At 46.4% G+C, this 24,117-nt stretch overlaps 1 protein-coding gene across 1 annotated transcript in view; it reads left to right on the top strand.

Moving 5' to 3' along the window:
• The window catches only part of MYBBP1A (MYB binding protein 1a), a 61,062-nt gene that overhangs the window by 23,540 nt on the left and 13,405 nt on the right, over positions 1-24,117 (top strand). The window contains exons 23-24 of the mRNA XM_026107313.2: positions 367-435; positions 21,859-21,972. Coding sequence (XP_025963098.2) covers positions 367-435; positions 21,859-21,972 — 183 coding nt within the window. The remainder of the gene's footprint in view (positions 1-366; positions 436-21,858; positions 21,973-24,117) is intronic.

Raw genomic sequence — 24,117 nt, 5'->3', positions numbered from 1 at the left:
AAGTCAGCAAGTTCTCCTTTGCCACTGGGACTGGGCCTCTGCATGGAGTGAACTGCCTACCTAAAGTGTCAGGCAGATGCAGACTTAAATCAAGAACAAGGCAGAACACAGGAGGTGAAATCTTGGCCTGATTTTTCCAAGTCAGGAGTCTTGATTTTGATTTCACTGTGATCAAGATTTTGCCCAGGGCTGGTGTGAGCAAAGCTGTTCCTTTTCAAATAAGCTGTTGCTAGTCTCTGGGCACTTGTCTCTCTTGTGGCATTTTCTTCTCGGTCAAGAAGCTGTGTGAAATATAGATCGTTTTTCTTGAAAAACAAATTTGTCTGTCAGCAAACCACTAACAGACTGGGTCTGTCTTTATTACAGATCATGTGTAAGCCGTTAGTAGACACTCTTGTCAAGTCTATCACTGCAGGAGCCAGGCAACATCAGCAGGTAAGAATGAATGCAAACGAACAAAACTGTATTGAACAGTCGATTGGAGAAGACACTTCATCACAGCATCTCAGATGATGTTTAATACGCTTATTGCTGCCTTTCGGGTTGCCCTTTTTTGAGAAGTGAGCTTCCTGGGAGGAGAGCTTTTGCAGACGTTGGCTTGCTGCTGCAGGTGCGTGACTGAAGCTGTGGAAGTGCCCTGTGTGTTCACAGTCACAGACATTCCTTGGTAGCACTTCTTTTAAAAACTGCCTCATTTAAAAATCTGTAGCTTGCAGGACCGTAGCTTGTTAGATGTTGCCTTCAGTCATCTTTGCCTTGATTACTTTCTTATAGGTAAGGCGTTCCTCTGTATTAACGCACCATGCTGTAATTCTGGTCCCCTAATACTAAGTCAAGGTTTGCTTTGTGAGTCTGTTCTGTGCCTTGCCAGCTGTCCTGCATTTTCTAGGCCATGTGAATCTGTGTCCCATTAAAGACCACCTGTACTATAGATCCAATTTTTAATGGTTGATTGCATGTGCCCGGCTAACACAAAGTGCGTGGAGCCTTATCAATAAAGCATTGCAGGGTGACTGCACAGCTCACTGTTGCGTGACCAGGGAAGGAGGCCCGGCTGGATTTTCACTGCAGCATCCGCTGCGGCAGGGGTGCCTTCCGTGCAGTTAATAAGCAAAACCCCTTTAGGCCACTAGTGTTGTGTCTTGAACTTTCCCACCCCCTAGCTGTAATATGCATCTGTCCCCGCAGAAGTGCATCAGGATTGACCTTTCTGTTTCATAAATAGCTGTTTTATTGTTTCTGATGATTAGAGGGAATGTGGAAGGCTAAGTATGTGTTTACTGTAAAGCTGCTTTACACTGTTAGTGCAAACTGCAGTTATTTCTGCTTTCAGGCTCTTTTACCCAACAAGAATGGCTCTGATTAAACAAAAAAAAAAAAAAAAAAGAGAGAATTAAGCTATTAGTAATCTCAGTGGACAGAAACAAGGATGTGTTACACAAATAACAAACAAACTAATTAGAAAGCACGTACTTGAGCCTATCCTCAAGGGACCAGAACAGCATCCTCAGCAAACAGCTTCATTCATGTGGATATCTTTGCTTCCCCGCAGGGAATAGCACTGTCCTTCTCTCAGGGCTCCCACAGTTATCTGCTCAAGCTTCGTTTCCAGAGTCTGTTTATCTGTGGGTGGGAGGCATGAGGAAAGACTTGCAGTGCGCTGTGTGTGGGAGAGTGGATAGAGAACATGGATATACTACTGTTTAAACAAAGGCAGCATGGAGAGTAAGCCGTGTAAAGCCTTTGGAGTTGCAGCTTTATGTTTTTGCAAGCTGCTTCCTTTTCAGGAATTCTGGCCTCTCCCCACCAAATGCCTAATTCGTCAGGTTTAGGATTAAACTTCCCCACTGATTCTCAGTGCAAATGTTTCTTGGTGGTGTCCTAAGGGATAGGCAAGCGTAGGGACAAGCTAGATGGGTGTGGGTGGCAAGGTGACGTTGTGGGTAGAGCAGTGGGGTAACTTCCCTGGAGATTCTGCAGCTCCTGGCAGCCTCTGGGACGGTGAGGTGGGCATGGAGGGGCTCAGCTGTCGCCAAGGACTGTCCTGACTTAGACTCCTAAAGATACTGAAGGTCTCCTGATACCCTGACCTTGGCCAGCCCCGATGCTCCAGAGGCAGGTGGGTTGTCTCCTGTTTTCAGCTCCCAGATATTGGCCTCTAATCATTTAACCACCTTAATCCCTGAGACATGAGGCCTAATCCTCCTTCTAACACTTGTATTATTAATTATGATCATTTTGGCTGTGCCTGTTGTATCTGTATGAACAGCTAATCCCACTGTGAGTTTAACTCCTGGGCTCCGCAGCTCCCTTTGGCAGGGAGTCCCCAGGCCCGTGCTGCGAGGGGAGGGCTGTGCTCTGCACGGGAAGGCGGAGGCCCACGGCTCTATCCAGGTGTCTCATGGTGGCTAATGGACCCCGGGTCTGTGGGCTGCTCTCCCAGCTGGCCCCTGGCAGGCCCTTCCCAAGGAGGTAGGGAGAAGCGGACGCACCTTCAGATCAGTTTTATTAAGTAGTTTTGATTGAAGGGAAAAATGGTTCATGGGGAGGATGGAGAGAGGGGTTCATGTCCAGCTCTTACCTCAAGGAGCTCTGCTCGTGCTAGGGCCTCTAGTGTAAAGGAAAACTTGGACGCTGACAGCCCTGCACCAGCCTGGCCGAGGTTGCTCGCGGCACGTTCTCCTGCGTGCTCAGCCAGCTACCCAGCCTACAGTGAGGACCCGCCTAGGCTCTTGTCTGGAAACAGCAAACCCTGACTGCAGGTGCAGTGCTGTCCCTGCGCCTTCTGTCGTGAGCTGCTGCAGGTCCGTGGAGCTCCGTGTGCCAGGCAGTTGTAAGTGAGAGCTGTTCCCCTGGGAAATGCAGGCGCTGTTCAGACGCTGCTCCGCTGCCGTTGCCTTGGAGAGGAGCAGCCTGGCCTCTCCAGCCCCAGCCGTTTGCCCTGACCCCGGGGACCCGCTCGCTGTCTAGTGCCTGAGTATTCGTGCAGTCCTTTGGCCAGACATGAGGATGATTTGGCTGAAAACTTACCTTTCCCCTGGACATATACCTTTTTTTTCTTTTGCTGTGTTAGTTTTAACTCCGATCGTTCTCTGGTCTCGTCCGTGGCACAGGGATGGTCAGTGCCAGGGCAGCAGCGACTGGGTGAAAGCTGGGCTTTGCTTCGTCCAGCGGTAGCGTTCGTCAGCGTGAAGCTGTGGCTCCTGCGGAGCGGGTACGAGGATCTCTGAAAGCAGAGCATGTCTGGTGTGGGCGGTTGGTTCTAGCCAATGACTTGGGCACCTAGGTCTTGCGTTGCCACAGCCTTTCTGTGCAACCTGTCTGCCTCAGTCCCCCTCCTTTAAAATACACAGGCTATCGAAGGGTCTCCTAGGCAGATTGCAAGGCAGGTGTATCAGAGGGTGCATCTCTATGCAGAGCTTAGCAGGAAAAAAAAAAGGAAGCTGTAAAAATCTGATTTTAAATAGTGTGACTAACATGAAGTTAGCCCCTTTGCCACTGTGCCACATGCCTGAAGCAGCAGTAAGGGTCTTCACCTCCATAGTGAAGTACTTTGTGAGATAAAACAAATAGCATTTGGGGGGATGAGAGCTCTTCAGGCAGTTTTAAACCCAGCGTATAGTGGTTGGGTTGGTAGACTTTTCCAGCAGTAAGCTCAACCTGTATAACCTGTTTTAAACTGGCATGTTGAATTTGCAATGGCCTAACTGAGACTGAACTTGAAACTGCAGCTTGTACGTGTAGCCAAGGCCTGTCCCGGTGATGCTAGTCCTGGCGCAGGGATGCCTGCAGGGGACACTGGTACCACGGTTTCCCTTCTCGGGAGCTGGACAGATTGGTGTTCACACGTGGGGAAGGAAAGGCAGGGCACGCTTGATCTGGGAAGGGGAGATGTCAGCCAGGCCTGAATTCACTTTGGTGCCTGTCAGAGCCTATACGTCAAAAAGAGAAAGGGTGGAGATCTGCGTGACAGCGGACCGGCAAAATCACCTTGCATGAGGCAGTGCGTGCAGCTGAGCTGGGCCTCCCTCCTCGTGTGAGACCACCCTGACTGCAGGACACCGCGGCTTGTATTCTGCTGCTGGTTCGAGTGCGCTGCAACTCCCTGGCGCCTGGTGCACTGAATGCTCAGTGTTACAGTTTCAGCCGTTTGAATGTTTTTCATTTACTTAACTAGGAAATCTTGGGGGATTTCCTGTGTCTTTTCTTTTTTTTTAACCATAACAGTCAGAGTCTTTTTCCTAAACTCTTGTTGGTGCTTGCTGTCTCATATGTGTAGGTTAAACCAACATACAACTTAAAGCTGTTGTGCACGATCTTCTCAAAATATGGCCTGCTGCGTGTCGGTGATCTGTATGAGTTGCACTGTTGTCTACAGTAGGAAAAAATGAAGAGTAATTGTATGAAATCACTAGATTGTAAGTAGTTACTGCAAAGCTTTTCAAGATAGTCTTTAATATGTGAGAAGAATGCTGCAAGTTAAAATAATAAAAAGACAAGATGGTAAGGAAATAAAACTTTTTGGAGGGTCTAATCCAGCTTGTTGGATGCAGCTCTGAGGAGAGAGGCCCTGAAAGTCAATCACACTGTTTATGATCTTGTACCCGATACAGCAATGAGGAGAAATGTCTTCAGCGATAGGACCGTGGAACCAGTGCACACGCCAGAGTTTTGTTGTACGTATTGACAGATTTGATAGCTTTCTCTTAGAGACCGAGCTTACACTAAAGTGTAGCTGTTGTTTTGAGAATCCCTTACGTGCGTGCATACCCACATACACACGTGTGCTCCAAACAGATTAAGTACCAACAACAGCTGGGAATGTATTCTTCAGTGATAAGACTAGTATGGGGAAATGACATGTCATCAAAAACAGAGCTTGTGTTAAACCTCTGCATTGACCTAGCGCTAATAAATTGCAGAAAGCTTCTGGCACGGATGCTCCCGTTGGCAGTGCAAAGCCTTGCAATTAGCCAAGCAGAATGTGTGTTGTGCTAACAGGTGGGGGAGGCTCGTGTGCTGTTTTGTTGACTAAGGATATTGCTGTCAATCTGATGTCTTCTGCAAGCACTAAACACATTCTGTGCAATTCTGTTTGGAAATAAACGTGCGTGAGCTTGTTCTCACTTCCTCCTTTCTTAATGCAATTTGATCTTACTACTGCAGTTGTTTTCCAGGAGACCCTGACTTTCAGGTTGCTTCCTTGTGACCTATTTCGGTGGGTGCAGTGTTGCTTTTTCAATACACACAAACGGGTTGGTTTTTTGGCTTGTGCTGATGGAGTGTAAACTAAGGAACAAGATGTGTTTAATTTAATGATTGTCGCATGACTCAGCTACATACCAGAACCCTCCTGAGCCTTAGGTGAGGAATGTCTTCCTGGTTTATTTTTAGCAGGATGTTGAGCGTAACTGCAGTAACATCTAGTTCGGGAACTGTGTGTGGTCTTGGGCTGTCCCTCTGAAGCTGTAGCAGCACAAACCCTTTGGTGATGCCTTATCAATGATGGTGAGGTTTTATTGCAGTTCCCCCCTGCCCCTCCATACACCATACACATTCTCATACATGCAGGTGCTGCCAGAGCGCTGGATGAGTCAGTGAACTAATGCTTTTTCCCTAACGATTAACTTTGTTAGTCTGAGGATGAAGTGAGGAAGGAGAATGTGTGGCTGCACTGCAGTACCCAGGTTTATTGCTGATGCAGGCTTCTGCAGCAAGAGCATGCTCCAAGTGCCAGCTGTGAACTGGAAATGGGCTGAAGCACAAACCTCTCTGGAAGCCTGGACTGGAACAAGCATGTTTTTCCTTGAAAAGTATTGCTTGCTGACCAGCAGGACACTGCTGTGGAAAGCAATGCGCGTGCGCATGGTAAGACCCTGCTCCCAACAGAGCATTCACTGCGGTAGGAAGGTCTGGTCCTTCTCTCCTACAGGGATGATAAGTGGTTGAGCTCAGAATTGAATCCTGATCTTCTGAGTCTTAAGCCAGTGCTCTGACCACTGGGCAGTCCTCCTGCTCCAGCAGCAAAACTTCATCATTGTGACTCTCTGTGGAGTTGTTCTAGGCTGCTGGACAGCATCTCCATGGAGCCTTCTTGATTTTCTGTTCTAGAAATGGTCTTGTTAGTTGATGCACTAACAGAGTAGTCTGTGCGTTGTGGTCCATTAAAATACAGCACCAAGCACTTTGCGAGGCCATACTCCCTGCTGCTCCTGAAGCAAGCTGAAATAAAAGAGCATTTTGTTTTCAGCACAAACAGTTGAGCATACCTTACTGGTGTTTAAGTGGTAACCTCTACAGGGAAATCCTTTAAGGGTTGGCTCTTCTATTGTGAAGTTTAATTAAGCGGTAATGGCTCTGTGTATCAGCTGTTGTGCAAGAGCCTCTTAAGGGTAAGTGGCTCAACACAGGCTCCACCTCTTTTGGGTTTGATGGCTGATGAAAATTTTATTTATGGTCACAGCCAGTTTGGAAATGAAACATCTATTACTACCAGAGCAAGATGTTGTGCCTGCTGCAGTTGTACTGGCAGACACCTAGACCGCTTGCAGTCTGTAACTTTCTCATAGGGTTTAGGCAAATGAATTGGTACCTCTCCCTTGCCCTGTTCCTTTGGGAAAGGCACTGGGGTACAAGTATTTCAACACTATTGCCGAGAGCCTTTGTAATTACTTTTGCACTGTGGTCACGAATCAGTCTGAGTGCATCCCTGTGTTGTTTACTTTTAAAGCTATATTGATTGAGGATGTTGCAGTAGCTGGGAGCATAATGATGCTGTATTTGTCCATCAAGAGAGTTTCTTTTTCATAGTTTGGCTAGAATTCTGCAAGGCTGATGTAAACACAGAGCTGTCACGAAACTAATAAAAATCATTTTACTTAATGGGGAGATGAGAATGAGCACTGAAACAGAGTTTGAAGTGTCATCTTTTGTCGTATAGATTCATTTATGTTTCAAAATATGTTTTTATAAAGCAGTCTGGGACAAGGAACCCTGTAAGATCTATCTGATAGTGAGTGTATTTTAGGTAGGTTACTAATTAATCTTGGTATTTTGGCAGTCTCCCCAAAGGGACTGAACATATATAGAAATCATTTTACAGAACTGAAGTAATTCTGTGCCAGAGCTGCCATCATCAGAAGAGTAAAATATGATCCCGAAGTCCTGCCAAAGTGGTCTTGGCTGGTTGACAGTTATCTGTCTGAGCGGTTTATGTTCTGTGTAAATATCTAAGTTAAAAAGTAATTAAACTTTAATACATCAAGAGCCGTAAAAGCACTGCACAGCATCAGGACGCAGCACTCCCCGGTGCGTGTGCGTGGGAGCCTTCCTCCCCGTGCTGTGATAAACGGATGGGTCGCTGCGTTGCTGCGCCGTGCCTCGCCTGCCTGCACACACATCGTTTCCAGCACGCGGTACGGGAACGGCTTGGTGCGGAATATTCTGCGTAAGTTGTGCCGAATACCGAAGCAAAACAAACCTCCCCCGATGAGTACCAGCACCAGCTTGACTCCACCTCCTTTCTGTCCGAAGTGAGAAGCAGGCTGCTGCTGTTAGCCGAGCAAAAGGCTTGGTGACCGAAAGGTATCCTTCCTTCGAAGCCTCCTCCATCCCTTCTCTGCAGAGGCAGGACATGCTGCTGTGTCCTCTGCAGAGGTGGCGTTAGGCGGAGGGCTCGTCCCAAGGTCCCACTGAGGTGAGCAGACCTTCAAGAGTGAACCAACTACCCAGAGGCAGCGATGGCTTCTTTGTGCAGTACAGTGTTATCGTGGCTGTTGCCTGCAGACTTCTTCCTTGTCTCCCTCTGCCCCGCGTGCATCCTTTCTCTGAAGACCCCTCCTCTTGCAAGAAGAGTCGTTTGCAGCTGGCAGGTGTACGTTGAACTGACCTGCTTTTACCCCAGTTAGCATCCTGCTTTCATATTCCTGTTTTTGTTCTGTTTAACGAGATGGGCAAGGAGATCTGGTGTTTTGTAAGGTAAAGCTGAACCAGGGGCCTGACTCCTGCAAACTTCTGAGCCATCTGGTCGCAAGCCAGCAAAGCCCTGTGACATGGACTAGCTCTAGGCATGTAAACGGTCCCTCTGAAGTCTAAGGGGAAACAGTTGAATGCTTAAGTGCTCTGCTGGGTCAGGGCCAAAGTGCTCTACATTTTAGGACCAAGCTTTGAATTCCTAGACCTTTAGGGTGGTTGTGGATGTGGATTATCACAGCCCAACTTTTCACTTCTGAGAGCCTCTGTTGCAGTGGGAGAGCTCAAGAAACTGTTTTCCTTTGGAGGATGTTGACAGCATCTATAAATAGTCTCTGATGTTCTTTGGAAAGGTGTCTGATGCCACAGTGAAATGTAGCTGTCTGGGATGAACTGCTTTATAAGTTGTGTTTCTCTCTCCTTTTCCTTGCACTTGTGTGAGATGGTTGAAAATTTAAAAAGAGCCATTTAAATTTTTCAGCTCCCCCTGACTGCGGTTAAGCGGAGTGCTTGAAATCCCCTGACAGGAGTTTTTACTTATATTTGCATTGCAAACTTTAATGTGCTCGTGTGTTGCATTTCAGATGGACGAGGGACCCTGTCATTGTGTCCGCGCTGGTCGCTTGGGAGCATCCTGCGTACTGTTGGCTGTACTGCTCTTCCTTCAGATGAGGGTATTTCTCGTATGGCTTGGTGCCTTTCAATGGCCCCTGTGGAAGTGTTTTGCAAGAAACGTCTAGCAAATAGATATCTGCGTTGCCCACATAGAAATCCATAACCGTACCAGGCATTAACTGACTGGCAAAGAGAAAGTGCCCTGTTGGTCGTCCCCGTCTTTATCCCCTATTCCACTGTCCTCGGTGCAGCACAAAGAGAGCAAGAAAAAGTTCCTGCTTGCCTCTTTATTCTGCTTCCTTGGACATCAGAAATATTTATTCTGTTCAGCTGTTTGTGTTTCTGACCATGTAGCAAATCCGAAGTGATGGAGGAAACATACTTCTAGTCCTAGCTGGGAAGGCATTAAGAAAATTAAAAAGTCACCTATATTTTACTTGGTGCTGTAGACACAGCTGCTGGCAAACACCATCCAAGTTGGGATTGAACAGTAGCATTAACAGCCTTGCATCTTGGATAGGCTTGCTGAGTTAGACGTAGTCCATATTGCAGTGATTTCCCAAGACCGGGTAATTTCCTAGCCTGCTGAATTGCCATCTGAGCCGTGGGGAGTTGATAGTTTTTAAGAAAAGTGCATCTGAGTAGGTGCTTTCAGCCCAGCCTGCCAAAGAGAACCCTTGGGTCAACGTGCTGAGGAGATAGCGGTGTGGAACAAACGGGCAAAGCCTGCTTGGAGGCAAGGTCGTTGCCGTGTATTTAATAACAGCTTAACAAGAAAAAGGAGAGGGAAAAAAGCCTGTGGTTGTGATGAAATGGTGACTATCGCAATCACATGGGCTCGAGTTGCAATCGTGCTACAAAATATTTTTAAAACACCAGGACAGAATCGTGTTTTGTTGAAGTTTGGGGTGATGTTTGCTGCTATGTTTGCATGGGGCTATTGCAACTTGGTTTGGAAATAGCAGCAAGCGTGTTGGAAGGTTGTTTTGTTGGCAGGTGAGAAAGATGAGGGCTTCTGCAGTGTAAAATGAAATGCTGAGCTTGGTAGTGGTCAGGGACAGAGCTGGTCTGATGAGCTCCGGTAGAAGGTTGTAGGTCCTTTTCTGGTGCTTTTTAGGGGTCAGGTTTGGCCACTTCTATCTATGGTTTCTCCTGGCTGCTATTAAGATGCCACCCTGCAAGAGTTAAAGCATAAGAAAGAAATTGGGATTTCTGAGCAATCCCCAGCAGTACAGGGCCTCAAACCCACGGCCTGCGTGCCCTAGGGCAACGTGCTGCCTGTCGTGTCGCGCTGCTTCTCTCAGTGCCTCTTGCAAAATGAAGAGATGCGCTGGCGAGTATCCGAATCGATGAGTCTACAAAGTTCAACCCAGTACAATTTCCAACTTTTTTATTTTGCTTAGCAGCACTGTTTATTTCGATGTTCCAAGCTAACAATTTTACTGACGTGCGAGGAGTACTCTTTTTTTTTAATACGGCTTGAAAGGTAAACTGCAGTGGTTGACGTTTGAGTGGATGGAATTCTAATTTCTCATTATCTGCTGATAAATGTTCTTAAAAGATGAAAACCTTTGTCCTTGCAACAGCAAGACTGTGATCTGGTAAACTGGGGACTGCAGCTGAAAGGCAGACAGTGCAGAGGCAACATTGGCTTTTTTTGAATACATACTGCTCTTAAATCTCTTAAATTATTAAATTTGACCTTAGCAAAGTCTCTTTAAATAGACTGCATTATGCAGTAGCTGCCTTCTAAATAGCCTAAGAAAATCCCAGTGCATGTCTCTCCTTATTTGGGGAAAAATGGCTTTGTGGTGCAGAGAAGATGTCTGGCTTAGAAAGTGTTGGGAGAAGCACTCATAGTGGGGGATTGGAGGGGGCATCTTTTGGTTTTGGTCTTACAAATATGTGCAGTTAACTTGAGGTGCCACAGGAGTTTCTTGGTTTTTGATCGTGTGCGTGTGAGTAAAATCAAAGTTGACATAAAATCAATGTTGACAGAATAAAAGTTTACGGGGTGCATTTTGTTTTCCAGAGGAAAGCCAGGATTGAGAGAAAGGATAGTGCCCCAGATAATGATTTCATAAGAGGTTTTGTGATGTTTGGCATGATTTCTTTGAACCTCAGCTCCTGGATGTTCTGTGAGACTCTTTGCTTTCGTTTTGTAACAAAAAGACATTTTTAGCTCCGTTGTTCAGACGGAAGAACTTGTTAAAGCAAAGTGGAAATGCTCCAAAATCAACAGGCCCATATTAAGAAACCAGATCGTCTTAGACATTTTTATTTATTGTGACTTTGTTTTTAACTTTGGAGAGTAGTGCGTTTGGGAGCGTGGAGGGAAATAAACGTATTTCCTGTCCTTTTTTTTTAATTATTATTATTTTATTTTTTTAAATGTAGGAAGGGAGAGGCTTGGATGCATTGCATTGGCTCCATTGCTTTTTTTTCTCTTCTCATCTCGGTACACCATGTGATACCAATATTCCCCACTAATATATCAGTCCTGTTCCACAGGGCGTTACAGGGAGGGCACTAATCTGTGTTCTGCTACTGATTTATCTTGTTTTCTCATGCAAGTTGTAACAATTATGGCATCTTTTTATTTTTCAAGAATTTGAGATAATAAGCTATTGACTTTTTTGAGGGAGGCATTAGGGCCACTTGGCCCTTCTGATATGGTAAGTGGTTACCCCAGGGAGAAACGAATCCTTGTGTTCACCAGAGCAGCAGACCAATATCCGGCTTGTCCTGTATGGGTTGCTGTGTCCTGAGGGCCTGCTGTTGGCCTCTGGTGGAAGAAGAGCATAAGTAAATAATGTTTTCCCCACTCCTGCATGCTCACTAGCTGTATCTTTGTGTTGTGTGTGATGAAATGTTCAAAGCTAGTTTCCAGTGCCATCAGCCAGGCCTGGCCCAGGGGTCCCGTGTGTCATATTGTATATTCTTTGTTCTGAATGCCTGAGCGTCCTGCAGACCCTTCATCTCGGGCAGAGAACCTGCCAGCGAAGGCCAGCGTTTACTGTGCAGATACCCTCTGAAAAATTGCAGCGTCAAATCTTCTCCTTGTGTGTAGTGACTCATATCTGCTGCCTTTAAAGTCTAATAACATGTTATTTCTGTCACCAGCTTCTGCTAGATCGTGGTGGCTGTAGGAGGGAGCTTTGATTCTTTTCTTTCCCAGCTGCCAGCAGAGCGGTGCTGAAGGCAGCAGCCGTACTGGAGCGCAGAGCACAAGTGTCCTGTTGTGACCCTTGTCGTGAGCAGGCTCTCGCCGTTGGGCTCCTCTGGTTAGACAGGCAGAAGACGAGGCTTTTCTTCTGACAAGAGCATCCCCCAGAGCACTGTTTGCAGATGAACCGAGCGTGGAAAAATCCGCTCCTCGGCAGCAGTGGAGAGGACACTTTCCAGTGAGTGGTTCCTGGATAGCCAATAATTAATGATGTTTTAGGGCATAAAGAAACTTTTATGTAAGCGAAGACTGTGTGTATGCCTGGGTCTGCAGGCAGGCTGCTCCAGTGTCTTGACTGCTACTCCTAGATTTTCTGCTGGCTCAAGTACCTTTAAAAAAACCCATACTGGTGTGTGACTTTACAGTGAAGGCAATGATGGTTTTTACCAGCAGGGCTGAGGCTGACACAACTGTAGTGTAGATGCAGTTGTATTATATAAAGGAGGTTCATACTGAGCATAGCTCCCTCCTTTTTTTTTCAGCCAGATTGAGCAATGGTGGTTTAAGTGCTTCTGTCTTGGAATAGCTATTTTCACGTTGAGGAGGAGGAGGAGGTGCCAATAGGAGAAAGTGTATGAAAGATGATAAAGATTAAAAAGGGAGGGTGGGAGGAAGAGTCAGCAGGAAGGGTGGAAAGATGAAGATCTCTTCGCATTTCTTTCCAGTCACTTTTGCTTCAGTTGCTATCTTCCCAGGCGCTTTTGCTCTTTTCCAGCAAGTAGGATAGCGAAATATCAAATCCAGAAGCAGAGCTACCAAAGCAGGACTGGAAGCACCAGTGTTGTGTGTGTGGTTTTCTGCTACTTGCAGGCATCTTAGCCAGAGGTTTCCAGCATCTCTGAGACATTGGTGCTGAGCATCTCTCATGCAGGTGAGACATCCAGCTCCCCGGCTACCTCTAGGGACTTAACACTCCACCAAGCAGGTGACGGGCCGGTGATTGCTTCTCCATTTTCTGTTTCTCCTTCAGTTGAGTATTGCTGTGACTAAAGAAAGTTGGCTTGCGCTGGGAATCACTGGGGCCATATGTTCCAACTGCTTATAAGGACACGCAAACCCTTGTGTTTGCACACTGCTGTTTAGCTTTTTTTAGAGACTAGCTGGAGAGAAGGACGGTGGCTATTTCAGAGGTTTAGACATAAAATAATTGACTTTAAAAAAACTAAAATTAAAAACAAACTCTGTGATAATATTTTGCACTCAAGGAAGGCCTAAACAGATAACCTGCATCTAGTAGAGGAGCAAAATGTTTCCTGTGTGTCAGAATTTTTTTAAAAGTGGTAATATGCAAGCTGTTGTGAGTTATTTAAAGGATCCCAGATGGAAAGCATCCTGCCATATCTGTGGAAATCTGCATTATTGTTAGGAAGAAGGAGCAGGTACAATCTATTTCGAATGAACCTGGGTTGCAGTACAGAATGGCTTCTTCGAAAACCCTGAAAACTGCAAGAGCTTGATGAGCTAGGATGTTTGGTGGGAGGATGCTGAGCAAGATTGCCTTACTCATCAAAGGCTGTAAAATGTGATTTAGCATTCACTTAAATGCTTTACATGTCGTAATTAACCAGCCTTGCAAAATTTTTCTCATCCATTTGTCGCAGGAACTTAATTTCAGCTGTAAAATACCGTTCGTTCTGATGGCTTTTTGGCAAGGAGCATTCAGCTCTTGGGCATGGAAACCTCCTGTTTGGCAGGTTTTCAGCAAGGCCGTGCTCCTGTGCAGCCGTTGGGGAACCCTGGCCGTTCCAGCTGTGCTTCGATAAGAGCAGGTTTCGATGAGCGTTGCGGGACTATCGGCTTCGGCAGCTGTAGCTCTGGCCAAGAGACTTGCTCCTTCCCGACCCGCGACGTCCAGAGCCGGGAGACCCTGCTCCATTGCCTGGGCCTGTCTTGCTTCAGCAGTGCTGAGGAAGCTAAAAATGAACGTTTGTTCTTAAAAATAGTCATGTTAAGCTGCAGTCAGGGCTTCCTTTTACCCGCCTGTCCCCTTGAATGGAAACACGAATGAGGCACGTCTGCGGGTGCTGCGCGTGGACTACTGCAGCCACCGCTCGGGCCTGGGGGGAGCTGATCTGGCAAATGTTTCCTAGTTGTCCGTGGGTTTCACTTTTTACTCCAAAAGCCTTCAAATAAGATGTTTTTGTGTTTTAAGTAAATAGTTGCCACTTGATGCTAGTTCAATGACTAAGGATTTTGAAGGATCGTTTTTGGCATGTACTTAATTTAGGAAAGGGTCCATTTTTTTCCCCTGCCCTTCCCTCCTTTCGGCTCCCCGGAGAGTTTGCCGTTTGCTCCCGGCGAGGTCAGCGGGCTGTGTGAAACTCCAGGCTCTAAAGTTCACCACGAGTTTAAGCGCTCTGTTAAATACTGCCACAGCAGTTCCTAGCAGAGTTGGCCATCTTGCCCGCAGAGTTGGAGAGCTCGGTGGGTTATCGCGATCTTTTAAAATTCTGATTATAGTGTGTATACGTTATACACTGAATTGCTGTTGCTTCTGTACTGCATGCTGTGAATTTGCTCTACGGTACAGAGCGCCACTGTTGTTGGCCTGTTTTCCTTTCACTCATAATTTATCCTTTGGAGTAAGCTCCTGAGCTCCAAGGCTGTTCCTGACTTGGACTCTACCTGCCAAACGGTCGGCAAACAGCCCTGGAGCTTGTCGGCACGGAAATGGTAGGATGCACAGAACAAATGGGGCGGAGAAATGGAAAGCAAGCCCTGAAACCCCAGACTGCTCTGCTGGAGTCTTTCTCCATCCCACACCCGTGCAAGTGTAAAAATAGAGTAGCGGAACTGTGGGAGCAAAAACGGGGACAGTTTGGCACTTGCTTCGTGGCTTTGTGTGCCCGTCTTTCTTTTTTGTTTGTTTGTTTTCTTTTTACAGATACTTTGACAGTAATTGGAAGGGACTTTTGCCCTGGGGCTCCAGTGTCCTGCGCAGCGGTAATAAATGGCAGGTTATTCTCCTATAATCGAGACACTTGTTAGCTGGAGCTTGCTCTTTGTCTTGTTTTAACATGGAATAAACTGCAGCTAGCTGGGAAACTTGACTATTACTTAAAATCCAAAGAAAGCGCATGTAGCACTTCCCACGCTCTTGGCACACGCTCCTTTACCCCAGCTTCCCAGGTGACATTTGTCACAAGTGCAGCACGTGATCCAGTGACTGCAGACTCCGAGGGGGCTTGCTGAGGCTGCGAGACCTGGGGGTTGGCAGCACCGGGTTGCAGTTAGACTAGGAGCTTCAGCCAAGAGCCGAGCGTGAAAGCGCTGCTGCTCCTGTAAGCTGGTGGGGTTTGGAGGTGGGCTTGGAGGGAGGGCGCAGTACATGAGCATTACTTTGGGTGTGCACCAGCACAACGGAGATGAGAATTTGACTCTTTCACTGATTTGTTGTGTGATGTTAGGAGAACGGTAGGCTTTTGTTTTCTTGCCTGTTTTTAAGGAAGGGTGGAATGAAAAAAGGTCTCCAAACTCTGGAAAGTGAAAACTTTAGTATGCTTGATTATTAATGCCCTTCTTTCCCCCTCTGTTGGGTTTTGCAATGACAAGCGCTAGAGAGGGGTATTTCAAAGTAGAAGAAGAGAGATGCAATTTAGTAAGAAGTGTATTTTGAAAACCCATGTGTTCAAATGGACTTGGTAGGTGAGAATTTTTAGAAGTGCCCTTAGTTTTCGCCATGTGCCTGTGGATGCAGAGTGACCTGAATGCTGGAGCTGATGTACTGAGGGCTGCTGTTGCAATGTGTACGGTTGCCGAATCAGATGCGCGGGCAGGTCAGGTTATGCTGTAGCCTTGCTGCCGTAGCTCATGTGCTGGGAAGGAGACACCTCTGCTCTGAAATACCCCTAGTCTTCGTGGTGTCAGAGCACCTGCGTGTTTTTGTCTCCTGGACTTCCAAGAGCAGTGAAATGATCAGCAGTAAAGCCATTGATGCTTCTTCAGTCCTAAAAAATAGTGGCCTGCTTCGTGTTGATAAAAGTGTGTCTACAATGTAAAAAAGACAGCAATAAGGTGGCAAAATCCAGCTCGGTGTCTTTGGTAAGTTTTCAAACTCTCCACTGCTACTGTTGTGACGTGTGAGGTCTGACGTAGCTCCAATACTGCCCTGGTCCAGACCTCACAAGATTATTCCTGTGCTGCCATGTGCTTCAGGCAGGCCAGTTAACCGAATTGCCCCTCTTGTGTGGGGTGGAAATGCCCTACGGGGGTTGGGAGGGTTAATCAGGTGTAGCCCTACAGGCGTTGGGAGGGTTAATCAGGTGTAGCCCGCCAGCTGCTTTGAGATTATCGGGCAAAACGGCTGCGTGAAAATTCAGGCTTTGTGCCTGCAGTGCTGTGATGTGGCTACACCTTCGGTTTCTTGCTCCTCTGATGGTGACACTGGGTGACTGCTGATTTTGGTGTCTCCGATGGGAGTGTGTTTGTGTGGTATCTTTTCTTTCCGCTTGCTTGCAAAGCCTCTTCCAGCTAGCCTTGCAAAACCCTCAGGACTGGAAACAAAAGCTTTTCTCTTTGCATCAGAAAGAAGTGTCTTGCTATTAGCAGCGGGCTTTTCTCTGCCAAGCAGCCCTGAATTTAGGTCATGCCTGCATCTCTTGAACGTTGCAAGCATAGTCTCTACATCGTTGCAAAGGGTTGTTTGTTTTTGGCTTTTCTCCTTCACGACTGCAGGGATTGAAAGACACCTTGGTCTATCCGCAGCAGCCGGCTCTCCTGCACGTGGACCTGGAGAGCTGCTGCTCTGACCTCCCCGGCTTCACCTGCAGTCGATGTTTGCTTTCAACAAAAAAAGAGCAGCTGAAGTGGTAGGGGTTAATCCGTTGCTCGCCTTTTTAAATAGTCAGGCTGTATGTCTTGTCCTTAGTTACTGAGAAGGGTAAAGGCATGTTGTATACCCCAGCAAGCCACCCGGACTGCTCCCGGGCTGAGCTGCTGGATGCGCTAGGTGAGCCCGTCGGGGAGTTACCAGCACAGCTCAGCTACTGCCTGGCTCCTATTTTGGAAAGAAATCTTGACCATTTATACCGAGTGACATTTTGTGTAATCACTGTAGATAAGAAAGAAACAAACAAAGCTGGCAGGAAAACACCGGCTTGGTGCTACAGCTGGTTCGTGTTCGTGCTCTTCTCCCACACGGACTGATAATGAGTGTTTCTGCCTTGTTTAGTCACGTGGGTGATAGATATCTGTGGGGGTACATGTATGTAGCTGCTATCCTTGTTTGAATAGACTTTGCTTTTATTTAGTGTTGTACTATTTTATAGTCTTTTTTTTTTTTTTTAGCTGAAATTAAGGAGAAAAGGCTTTGATTAAGGAACTGGGTGGCTCTTAGGGCAGAAGATGGGCTGCAGCATCCCCCCTTCCCTTAAAGAGAAAAGCTGTCATGATTCGCACTGCTTGTAGCTGTTTTCGCACATTTTCATTTCAGAGGTTGTACGTATGGGGGCCTTTCTTTTCCAAACCAGACCAGGATTTAGTAGCTGGGAACTCCTGGCTCTCCTGCTATTTCTGATGGTGTGGAAAGCGTGAAGGATACTCGCGTCTCATAGGGCCGTTGGGAACTCAGCAAGCTCAATTTGGCGCTGAGCAAATGCAGAGAATCCTCTACGGTATCACTGGGAACAGTGGTGTTCTGGCAGCTTCCAAAAGTGCCAACTGCTTGTAGGATGTCCAAAAAATTAGTGGTGCTGGGAAGGGGAGGGAGGCAGCGGGGCAGAGCTGGGGGGTTGTTGGGCTCCAGGTTTGTGCTGCATCTTCTGCGAGTACTTTTCCAAACTTCAAATCGTTGCCAGTCCATGAGGTGATGGCAAAACGTGTGCAGCTGCTCCATGTATCGTGTATAAAAGGCACATCACGAACATGTTAAGGGTAGATGATGGTCTGTGAGAAGTTTTGGGGGTTAATAGTATCCTGATGCAAAAGCTCTGTACTAGCTGGAATGACCTGTCTCCTTATGAGGTGCTGTGTGCGTGGTCCTGCTCTTCAAAAGTCTTGGTCAAGAGGTAGGAATTGCCTGTTCGTGCAAGGTCGGTGCCTCCTCTAGGTAGCACCTGGACGGCTCCTGACTGCTGCTGAGGAAGCTGTAAGAAAGTAGACAGGAGACAGGCGTGTGGCATGTACATTGGGAGTGGTTTTTTTACTGCTGCTTGACAAGAGGAGGGCTTGCATCTTGGAGCATGAACTTAAAAAAAATACTGCTTAGTTTGTTTGGTTTTAAGTGCGTGTGAATGAAAACATCTTGCGAGCACATCTTGTGTTTTCTTGCACGCATGCATTTTCTTGCAGCGCGCGAGTACTGAAACCTGTTTCGCAGAGTAGAAAACTGTCCCAGGAGCACCACCAAATGACGGTAGCCTGTGTTTTCAGAAGTGACTAGCAATGGAAAGAGCCTCATTCTGGGAGAAAGCCAGCTTGAGAAATCCTCTAAACAGCCTCATTTTTAGAAAATGCTGAGTGACGGGGCTCCCAAAAATCAGGTTGCTGTGATGTGTCAAGATGGGCAAGCAAGATGGCTCGTCACCTCCAGGGGCTCTGGCTGACCCTCCGAAGCGGGTGCTGGGTGGGAAATGAACACTCGCTTCCAAACGTATAGGCGCTTACACCTCCAGTGTGTCCACTTTCAGCTGTGTTATATCCATTTATTTGAGAAGATAAAACAAGGAAAATGAACTGCAGAGTGAGAGCTATTTCTTTGTGACCTAAAGGAAATGGTTTGTAGAGATTTGAGTCACTTTGGGTCTCATTTATTTCCTTGCACAGTGCTCGTATTCCTACTCCTGTTATATTAGGTGATAAAGAATATGTTGCCTGGAGAAGCTCCTGGAGGTCATGAAAGCGATTCCTCTCTGAGCATCTAAAATCTTCTTTGTGAATCCTGCCAGGTGAATCCAGCTGCTCTGCGGGGAGCTAATGCCCTTCCAGCCGGTGGCTCGACGTTGCTCAGGAGGGACGTGAGCTTGTGGCTGCAGGTCCGTTGCTGAGGACCGCTGATTCCCAAGCTCATGTGGCAGCTTTGTGGTCCTTGTTGCTAGCTAGCTTTCTCCGAGGATTTCTACTCATTAAGCAAGCTTCTGATGACATCCAGGATCCTTTTTCGCATGCCGTTAAGTGCCATGAGCAAGGTGTGACAGTTGTGCCCCTCTGTAAAGAAGAATATTGGTGCTTCTGCTATTTTGATTTGAACTTGTTGGGCTGGGATGACATCTGTGGGAGAAATGTTGTTTCTGAGCGGTTATATCATTGGACTGGGATTGAAAAACAGGGTTTTAGTTTTGCTTTAGTTTCTGCCCCTGAATTTTCTAACTGACTCATTTCAGTTCTCCTGCCTGTGGTTTAATTTTCTCCATTTGCAGAAGGAGTTAACTCTACAGTTTGCTCTGGAAAAATAGCCTATATGAGAGCTACGTGTTAGTTATTAGCTCCAGTAACAGAGTCACCAACTGCGTGATAAATATGAAAAGCTTACACTACAACACACCACGAGTACTGGGCACTGAGGAAATTGTAATTATTAGTCACATTTACTCTCTGGCTGAGCTGTTCTTAAGGTAAATTTGATTCCGACAAACAAACAAATCTTTTATTTTATTTTTACTCTTTCAAATGAGAAAAGGGGTTCACGCTTGGTACCAAATTATCATGAAGTTAAAAAAAAAACAATCAGGAAACACAGGAGTGCTTTGATTACAGCAATAGCAATGTTTTAATTACGTGAAACAAAACTTATTTTCTCTTTGCTTGAATCTAATATGAGCTGGAGGCATGAAAGCCATATGAGTGTGACAAAATTGCTAAAAAGTGATAGCAACGGCCAGGCTTCTCAGAGACTGGGGATTTTGACTTCCTGATTTATTACACACACAAGAATTTTTCTTTTTTTCTTTTAAATCATTTTCATGATTGATGCTTACGAGGCCTAAGTCCTTTTTAGGGTCTCTTCTGCCAGTCCAGCGTTTGAGTCTCAGGTGTCCAGGGCCCTTTGTTCCTTTGGATGGCTTTGATGTCTTCTCATCTCCGCTTTTCTCACGGACTTGCAGTGCTCCCACCCCTGCTGTCTGGTGCGATGCCTGGCCAGGCCCCTGTCGCTGTTCCCTCCGGCCCTCTGTGAGCATCTTGAGTAAATCTGGTGTCCTGAGATACCTTCAGGGTTGCTCAAAAGGACCCTTCTCTTCGCTTTGCGCCCATACGCAGTATGAATGTCTTTTGTAGTTGCCGAAGAAGAGATGGTGCCTTGAGGTTTCTGACCCTGCCTGAGCCTTTCCGGATGAATTACGGCCTTTTGTTTGCTCCGAGGGTCATGCTCTCTTTGTACTTGAACTGACGTGACTCTCCACTGCGTTTGGTACATGCATGCGGCCATGCCGTAATTTCTTCTGCAAGACCCGGCCTCCCCGTAATTCCCAAGTAGGTAAGCTCGCCTGCCTGAACGTGGCGTTAGGGCTCGCTCTCTCCTCGAATCAGCATACATCTTTTGACGTATTACTGTTGTTTTTTACCCGTTTTCCACCCGCCAAGTAACGAACAGAGTTACTGTTTGTGAATGAGGGCTTGTTCTGTATGCAGAATTCTCTTCCTGGGCTATACTGGTGTAAACTGGAAGTAAGCTTATGCAGATCCGTTATATTACACCATTATAACAAAAACATGAGCTCTGGAATTACCCGGTGGAGACTCGTGTGCGATGTTCTGTCCCTCCAGCAACGGCCAGCAGCAGATGCTTCCTTACAAAAAGGCCGCGTTTGGTACCTGCCGGGATACCTGGGCTCGGAGAAATTCCTGACCCTCAGTCGCAGAAGCCTAGAGTATGTGTTGGATGGGGAACACAGCTTTTGGTGTGTTGTACCTGATTGCCTGTAACTTTGGGTGGTCTTACCGCTCTTGGGAAATCCAGGGATTTCTTCACTTGCCTCCTCTTTGAATTCTTCAATCAGTAGTTTTAAGCCTCCTAATACAGGTTTTCTAGGTTGCTTCCCTTGGACCCCAGGGGTATGTGGAGCCCAGGCTGGGTATTGTCGTGCTGATTTTTTTTCCTCGAGGCCTCTTAGACTTTTGATCTCAGTGGTATCTTCAGTGAAGAGTTTGACAAACTCTGCTCGGTTGTTGTCTCTAGGGTGGGCTCAGTTGCAGCATGTGGTTAGAAGGGAGCAGCCCTTGCTTTCTTTGGGTGAGATTAATTCTTGATATAATTCCCAATGATTTTTGGTGTTTATACCTGTATTCAATTTAGGCCTGTGTGATGGCAGCTGGAGGCAGCAGTTTGTCTTTATATGTGGGTAAAATTTGCTTTCTGACTCCATGCTGTTAAGAAAATGTCTCCTTTATATCCGCTGAACTGTTTGCACTAATCCTTATTAGTGTATTCTCATGTGTTTCTATGACTTGCTTTTATGCATTGTTGCATTTTCCTTATACCTAAGAAAGCCTTAAAATAGGAAGTCTGGGATAGAAAAGGATGTGTGAGAAGACTGCAGATTACTGCTGGTTTTCCAGTGGCTACTCTTTTCATTGCTGTGCTAACATATAGATTTAATGAAGGAGTTTGACTCCAGGGCAAGGCTGAGCGCTGCTCTGAGCAGCGATTTCCATCTAGGTTTCCTGTGAAATGATGCATTTGCTACCCTGCCAGCTTTTATTTTTGTTTATTTGTGCCTACTGCATTCGTCAGGGCGCAGTAAAGAGTAGAGTCGCACCAAGGGCTGCCTGAAGGCTTTTGGAGACTGCAGGTGATGCACTCAAACCAGCCACTAAAACACGTTTCGGATACTAACGCCTAAATCTAGAAGCAGGACGACCCCTTTCCTCCCCTTTGGCCCTTTTAAACATGTGCCTTCAAGCAAAACCCTGCAGTGAGGAGTGACCCTCTCCGGGTCTAGAGGGTGTTTCCTAACAGAGTTGCGCACGTGTTGGGGAGGATACGTGGCATCTGCAACATGGCATTCTCCAGATACGGTGCTCGGCTGTTTGTCTCAGTGGTGTATGTGCACTGGAGGCTCCTTCCCGAGAAAGCGCAGGGTTTCACATCTCCTCTCCCCTTTGTCTTCCAGGCCCAGGCGTGTTTGCTTCTCCAGAAGGTTTTGCCGCTTCGTGAGCTGAAGCTCTCCATGACGGAGGAGGAGTGGGAGGAACTGATCAGAGAGAGCATCAGCCAAGTGACAGAGGTAACAGGCTTCAACACGTTAAATGTATGGATAGCACCTAATGGATGCAGGCATGCTCCGCTTAACTGATGTTAGTGGAGTTGTGCCTGCCTGCACCAGGTCTGAGCATGGACTCCAGGGTCTCCCACCAGGATTAAAGCATTCTTGTAACACTGCTGTTCAGATATATTTATACAGAGTGTCAGAAATGTGCTTGGTACAGCTCAGCCATGCCTGCATATGAATCCAAGAGACAGAGCCTGAGATTTAGGGAATATGCTTGTACAGGCCAATTTTAGGTGGCTTTCAAAATCAAGTTTTGAATTGGAAGCTATCATGAATATTGATTTAATTTCACAAAGTATTATGGAAGTTCTGTGTTTGGATAAACTTTTGGGTCAAAGAGAGCTGAGGTCTGGATCCCTAGACTTCAGCTTCCTGGTACATTGCAGGACTTCTGAACCAGACTTTCTTGCTAATACTGTTTAGCAGGGAAACCTTAAAATACATTGGCAAATAAGTTGTACAGAAAAAATAGTGATGCAAAGATTGCAGGGTTTCCGATGGAGTTACAAGTGCAAATTGTACCCGAAGACAGCTTGTGGGTGCAGCTATTTTGTAGGAGCTGATCTGTGGGGCAGGAGTCTGAAGGAGCAAACGCCATCCAGTTATACTTGTGGGGATTGGCATGGGGGGAACCAAACAGCCAAACTAATGTTATGGTGTGGTGACACATCACAGCTTCAAACTTGATGACATGGGAGTTTCCAGCCTTGGTTTTCCTACGTAACTCTAGTATTGCCCTTTCTAAATGTAGCTTTCCTTCTTTACTTATTTTTTAAATGCTGGTTACGGGGTAATTTAGGCCATTCTATAATTTGCTATATTGGAACAGAACAATTAGCTCTATTTTCCTTTGTTTAGGAGGAACAAAATCTAGGCAAATCTAATTCAAGGAATTCAGAGGTAGTGTTTATAATTCTTGAGGAAGCAGGTAATCCTGGGTTTCGTTAAATAGGTTTTATTTAATGATTGCATCAGAAGCCCAATAGGTGGAGTCAGGTATGATGTTATTTTCCAGCTACATAAAGCGTGCCACTCCTCCCAACCCTGTCACCTCCGTGTTTCTCTCCAGCAGCTGAACACCTGTAGGAGTCGGCGTGATTCACTGGGAAACCACAGACATTTACAATGCCTTTATGTTGTCCTTGTCAGAGAAATTTTAGCATCTTGCAACCCATCCAATATTTTAATGAGCTTTGCTACCAAAGCTTCCGCTGTGCTTCTCGTTTCTGTGGTCATCTGTGCTTCAGGAAAGATTCCTGGGAAATACCGTCAGTTTATTTGGGCTGTCTGAGGTATCCTGCCAGCAGCAGGCCCTTGAATACTGTTAACTGGCAGTGGCATTTGGGTGCTAGTTGTCTCTTCTGGTTGCTCCCAAAAAGCCCTGACACAGTGTTTTTTAGAGTGCTCTGTAGGTGGAGATATATATGTAAACTTCTATTTTTTGGCTCCCTTCCTCATGCTCCCATGTCGCATTAAAATGGTACTGGTATGACTCCTTGGAGTTGGTGCAGCAACTCCTCTTTAGATGTTGCTGTAATTACTAGGGGTGAAGGACCTTGCATTCCATGTAGCAATTTTAACTCATGGCCGAAGGTTGATGCCTGTGCCATAAAACTTTCTAAAGTTGCAGAAGATATCCTGTGTCTTTTTTGGTGGCTCAGAAGCACAGATTTAGCTGAGTAGCAGCTCTGACAGTCCTAGAAGTCCATGCATGCCTCCGCACGTCTAGCGGGTAGGGAGGGCGCTTGCAGAACTGGAAGTTTCTCTTGTGGTTCAGTCTCGGTCCTTTTCAGCTGAGACCTGTTTCTGTGGGCCATTCCAGATCAGCCATAATTTCGGAGGCAGGTGCATAAGTAGGTGGATGTTGGCATGTGTGTGCTTACTCACAAGGACCTGGACTGAGAGCAGCAGTTTGTTATGCTGTAGAAAATGTTAAATGATGAAGTTTTCGTGTCTCACTTGTAGTTGAGAGCTCTGTATTTGCTGTCATTGGCCATTACTGCCCCTATGCATCAAAAGTAGCTGTTACAAGAGGAAAAAATAATAATGCAGAATTTTGTACCCTCTTTTGACCCAGGGAAGTCTGAAAAAACCTGGAAA

Source organism: Dromaius novaehollandiae, chromosome 19 (genome assembly GCF_036370855.1).
Source record: "Dromaius novaehollandiae isolate bDroNov1 chromosome 19, bDroNov1.hap1, whole genome shotgun sequence".
NCBI lineage: Eukaryota > Metazoa > Chordata > Aves > Casuariiformes > Dromaiidae > Dromaius > Dromaius novaehollandiae.
The sequence above is the reverse complement of the archived record's forward strand: the minus strand, read 5'-3'. Positions and strand labels throughout refer to the sequence as shown.